This window comes from Odontomachus brunneus, unplaced genomic scaffold, assembly GCF_010583005.1.
Source record: "Odontomachus brunneus isolate Ranch 3 - 2012 unplaced genomic scaffold, Obru_v1 Obru_scaffold_142, whole genome shotgun sequence".
In the NCBI taxonomy this organism is placed as follows: Eukaryota; Metazoa; Arthropoda; class Insecta; order Hymenoptera; family Formicidae; genus Odontomachus; species Odontomachus brunneus.
This window is the reverse complement of record NW_022639592.1, coordinates 857,395-863,482: the sequence shown is the minus strand read 5'-3', so window position 1 is coordinate 863,482 and position 6,088 is coordinate 857,395. Positions and strand designations below refer to the sequence as shown.

Below are 6,088 nucleotides of genomic sequence, written 5' to 3'. Positions count from 1 at the left end.
AAATTATTGTTATATATGCGATATTATTTTTTTCATTACAGGATACACAGAGAAAATTGACGACAATATATAGTGATTTGATTTTGATATACTATCTGATATAAAGGAGTTAATGATATTTTACATTTTTCATGTTGCAAATTGATAATGAAGAACACATAAAACAGATGTTTACATAATAATATTAAAATGTATAATAATAATATTAAAATGAAGAGGATTGTCGTATATTTATAATAATATAGTAAAAAATAAAACAAGGACGCAGGTGGAAATTATTCTATTTTTTTGGTGTATAGCATTGAATAATATTAAAATTTTGGTATATACATGTATATATAGAAAAGACAATTGCTAACAATATATAACATCAAGATACACGGTCGTGTATCAACCAAGTGCTGATTTAACTTTGTTTCAATATCTGTCTGGATTACAATTTGCATTATAGTTGATACGTAAATAAAGAGACAATCACCAAGAAACGTTAAGAATATATTATATTTTTCTGTTGCAAATTGACAATAAAGAACACAATATTAATGTTTGTGTTACAACATTAGCAAAGAGGACCGTCGTATGGTTGGAAAATTCGACGGGGGTGGAGGTGGAACCTCTTCCATTTTTTTAATGTATAATTTTGAAATAAAATTTAAAGAACCTACTATTTGCGTAAAGCTACATATATGCAATGTGGAAGTTGAATGAAATAAAATTATTCTAATTAAACAAATTTATTTTTAAAAGATTATTGTTTTTGTAAAAAAAATATGTGATATCCGAAAAAAATTACTTTTTAAAAAAAAGTAAAAAAAAGAAGCCAAGTGCACGCGCTTTGTCGTATTATTTTAAAATTTACAAAAAAATCTTTACATAAAAAATTACAACAAAATCTGATAAAAAATTTAAACAACATAAGAAAACTAAAAAAACAGCTAAAACATATTTAAAAAATTATTATTTAAACAATCTCTTTGCCCGATCAATTGTACATTCGAAAATACTTTACTGAAAAATACAATAAAAGAAAACATTTTAAAATAATTATACTAAAAAGTTGTTACTCAGAAAAATTGTCATTACAAAAAATATTAAAGAAGCAACTAAACAAAAATTGTATAACAGTTGGCTATTTACAAAAAAAAAACAAAGGATAAAAATTGTTACTTAAAAAACTGTTATGCAAAGAATCTTTACAAAAAAAATATAACAAACAAATCCTGTTAAAAGATATTTTACAAATTTTTACAAAAATATTAATTTTGAGCTATAGCTATTTAATTTTGTACTTTCTACAAAAGTAATGATATAAAGAGGTTTACGCCAAGTGCGAATGATTAATCATTAACATTTCAGTTCTCACTTTTATAAACACAAATTCTTTTAACTATATAAATATTTAAAGTAGATAAATATTAAGAAAAACGTTATTATATAAAACTGTTTGTCGGAGAAGCTTCTATAAAAAATTTAATTTTGTATTTCTTCCAAAAATAATAATAAAAGAGATTTACATAACAACTTTCATTATTATATTTTTTGTTTTTTTAATTTCATGTTTCGTTATTTGTTATATATTACACAGATCATTAACATATAAAACATTAACATAAAATTTTAATATTGTATATGAAAAATAAATTTTATATATTATTAACATAAATATTTTAATATTAAATATGAAGAAATATAAAAATATGTATATATTAAATATTACAAAATAAATAATTATAAATAGAATAATTTTGATAAAAAAATTATAGACTTATACAAAAAGCACTTGGCGTGCCTTTGACTATATAACCACGGATCGCTACCCTAATAGCACGCATGATCCAACCGGTCATGTCCAATTCTTGCCTTCACTGGTTGGATCATGTTCAGATCTTGCCTTCACTGGTTGGATCATGTCCAGATCTTGCCTTGACCGGTTGGATCATGTCCAATTCTTGCCTTGACTGGTTGAATCGTGTAAGATAAGACGGAAAGTGAATACTTTACGAGATATTTTGAATTTTTTCATATTGCAACTTTGGAGCTTTATAACTCGAAAAGTACTTAATGAAGAAACATTTCATTACAATGTGAATGTCAATTGGAAAGCTCTCGAGGTCAGCTACAAGAATATGTAATAAAAAATAGGAGATGCCGTTTAAAAAAATTGAGGTGACTTTCATGTGACTTTCAAATAATTCTTCAAGGTCAAAGCAATGGTACCATCTTATGGTCCCCTCGAAACCAAACAACTTTTGTCTGAAAAATTTTTCTCTCCCGTGCTTGGTTTTCGACATATTCGACTGGATGGATTAAAATGGTCCACCCTGTATATATATATAAATATATATAATATTTTAAAAAAGTAATTCAAAATATATATTTATAAATATTTATCTAATAACTTACTAATATTGTATGCTGTCTGGGTTAATACTTTTAATGTTAACAGTACTTTGCGTAAGTATTTCATCACTTAGCAAAGTATTATATATTAGTATTTAAATATTGACAATGTTCTGCGTAAGTATGTTATCACTGGACGAAGTATTACATATTAATATTTAAGTATTGAAATCAATCATAAGGTAGGGTTTATAACATTAAATATTGAAATACTTGAGTACTAAAAGCTGTATTTGAATCACAGAATATTACTAAATACTGTACTTTTAATACTGAAAATAAGTAATTAATCAATGATTCTTAGTATGATATTTCTACAAGGGTTAGCAACAAGTTGCTCGCTGATTGGTCGCGATTGCGGTGTCATCGGCTAGCACGAAAAATTATCTTATTTGGTAATGCGTGCGAGGTCTATGATTCTTCACGCGTGCTGCTTACCGATTCGCGGAAGCGTGTTTTGCCGTGAGGTAATCATACCCTTATAGAAATATCATACTAAGAATCATTGATAATTACTTATTTTCAGTATTAAAAATACTGGATAATAAGTAATTATCAATGATTCTTAGTATGATATTTCTATAAAGGTTGCAACCGCGACTCGCCAGCGAGAGCTATACAGAAAAAAGGATGCGAGTACCGCGGGAGACCGACGCGACAACGGAGCTCACGATTGCCTCGTGCGAGCCGCTTAAAGCAAGAATGTTCTAGAATGAAATTCCGATTGTTCGAGATCCTCATTAGAATCCCGAACATACCGCTTGCCTTGAAGCTTCAGTTTCAATGAGTCGCAATAAACTGATATGTGCATTCGACCTTCCACCGCAGTTGGAGAGCTGCACAATATAAGACGATACAATTCGAATACATAAACGCAGCGCAACTCACATAAATATCGCACGAACATCTCACGAGGGCATCGCATCGCAATCGATCGGCAATAAACAAATTTTACCGATGGGCCGCGCATACTCTGACGCAGCCATTTTGATGGAGACGACGCGAATTAAGCCGTCCGGTCCCGGATGATCCTCGACAATTCGGCCGAGCTCCCATTTACACGGGAGAAGATTCGGACTTTTCACGAGGATGAGTTGTCCCGGCCGGACAGACGGTTGCGTTTTCCGCCATTTGCAGAGCCGAGACTGTCGGTAACGCAATGCTAACAATCTTGCATAGTAAAACAATTTTATCTATTTGTTCATATTCATCCCGTATACAATAACGTTACATATTGCAAATACATTATTCCACAACATTGCTGTAATAATACACTACAATCTCTCTAACAAGGGACATTGCAACCTTGCTACAATCATCCTGCAACGTTGCTGCAATATTACAAAATTGCAATGTAATATTTCTACAACATTTCTGCAACCATTCGGTGCTGTGTGGGTAAACTTGTTCCACAACGTTGCGCGCTGTGCTTCAATTCATCAATTTTCTTGTTATAATATTTCGAAATTTCACGTAATTATTTGCAAAATGCCAGGGGGCTTTGTATTCAAGTTGACGTGTTCTATCTTCACACGTGGTTTTATATGTCAAACACTCTGTATGTAATACATAAAATACATGTAATCTATGTTTTATTACTTATTATTTCTATGATATTGTAATATAGATATAATTAATGTTTACTAAGGCTTATGTTTTCTGTGAATCATCCACTTAAGCTTCAGAAATAGCGAATTATTAACACAATTTGAAAAATTGTGATTACAGGCAATCGAGTGCCACAACGATGGGTATTTGCTATTATGGGAGTTTTAGCTATTGTGAACGCATACAGTATGAGAGTTTGTCTCTCGATCGCAATCACGGAAATGACAATAGTCTATAACGAAACTAAGGATATCAACACAGATATCTGTCCAATATCTAACGACACTCCAAAACATGATGACAAAGTATCTAATTCGCAGCGATATGATTGGAAAGATTTAACGGTATGTAAAAATGTTTTATTCGAAATTTACCAAGTAATTGAAATAACATATTATTATGATATAAGGAAAATTTATTAAGTAATTGAAATAACATATTATTATGATATAAGAAAAATGTGAAAGGAAAAATAGAGAGAGAGAGAGGAAGGGAGGAGGAGAGAGAGAAAGGGAGGGAGAAAAAGAGAGAGAGAAAGGGAGAGAAAGAAGAAGAGAGAGAAAGAAAAAGAGTATTTGCTTTTTTAAAAATATATTAGTGGAACAATATCTGTATTGGATAATTATGCAGTATAGGGGATATAGCTCGATATAGGGGAATGATTTTGACCTTGACATATGTTGTAGAGGTCATCCTCCTGAGTAACCTTCAAAAAGTTTTAACCGTCGCTCGTTGTTTATTAAAAAATTATTAATAAAAGAAATATTTAGTAATTAGTAATTATACAGTTTATAGATAATTTTTGCACTAAATTATCATGTGTGATGAAAATTCATACGACATTTCACGCAGAAAAAATAATGGGTAGATTGTGGCCAACTGATGACTGCACAGCTCAATATTCACGCTTAGAAATTTTTGTTGTATATCTGATGGGATTGGAAAGATGTGTTATATTATGAACTGTTGAAATCAGACGAAATAGTTATGGCGGACTGCTATCAACAGCAACTCATCATTCTAAACGATGCATTAGAACAAAAAGGAACATTTTTATCAGATTTTATAAGCATGAATTGTAAGAACATCGTTGGAGTTATTGGAATCACCGTGTGCCACTCGATCGTCAGGTTAAGCAACGTTAGGATGGATGAGTGACCGGCATACCGCTTCGGATTCGAAATTATCGAGGAAGGATTTGCGAAAGTTTTAGAGTGTGTTTTTACACACATTTACAATAAATAAGATGTTGAACCCTTATAGAAATATCATACTAAGAATCATTGATAATTACTTATTATCCAGTATTTTTAATACTGAAAATAAGTAATTATCAATGATTCTTAGTATGATATTTCTGTAAGGAAAATGTCAAGGAAAAATCAACAATCGCGGACATTTTTACATTATATCAAGGTTTGTGTTATATTATATCAACGTTGATTCAATGTTTTTCAATGTTGGTGCAATATTGACATTGTTGCAATTCAACATTTTTTCAACATTGATTCAACGTTACTGTGCTTATTCTTATTGATTCATAAAAAAAAACTAATTCCTAACTTTCTCATGTCTTATAACTGTTAGAAATCGAAGGTTGTCAAAACACACTCTAAAACTTTCGCGAATCCTCCCTCAATAATTTCGAATCCAAAGCGGTATGCCGGTCATCCATCCATCCTGACTACGTTGCTTAACCTGACGATCGAGCGGCACACGGTGATTCCAATAACTCCAACAATGTTTTTACACTTCATGCCTATAAAATATATACTTACAGTGTTCACAGTATATTAAAACTTGCTTAGCAAATACACGCGTTGATTCGCCTATCCATTTTATTATATTTAATATCTATTTTATTATATTTTATTATACTTATATTTAAAGTTTATTGTTATTTCCAGTTATTTGCAAAATGACTTCGACCATTCCTTCTAGTTTAATGTTTTTTATGCATTTCTTGTTATCGATATAGCTTGCGTCAGACTTTATATAAGTTTTTTTTTATAGGAAAATGCGTTACGCACGCTCCGCAATGGGCAGTCGCGGGGTAGTGTGGGGGCACTCCCCCCCCCCC

At 31.0% G+C, this 6,088-nt stretch overlaps 2 protein-coding genes across 2 annotated transcripts in view; one reads left to right on the top strand and one right to left on the bottom strand.

The window, feature by feature from the left end:
* Positions 1–6,088, top strand: part of LOC116850297 (putative inorganic phosphate cotransporter) — a 60,804-nt gene that overhangs the window by 36,154 nt on the left and 18,562 nt on the right. Inside the window, exon 2 of the mRNA XM_032828408.1 lies at positions 4,129–4,352. Within this exon, the coding sequence (XP_032684299.1) occupies positions 4,129–4,352 (224 nt within the window). The remainder of the gene's footprint in view (positions 1–4,128; positions 4,353–6,088) is intronic.
* The window catches only part of LOC116850298, a 94,464-nt gene that overhangs the window by 81,393 nt on the left and 6,983 nt on the right, over positions 1–6,088 (bottom strand). The window lies entirely within an intron of this gene.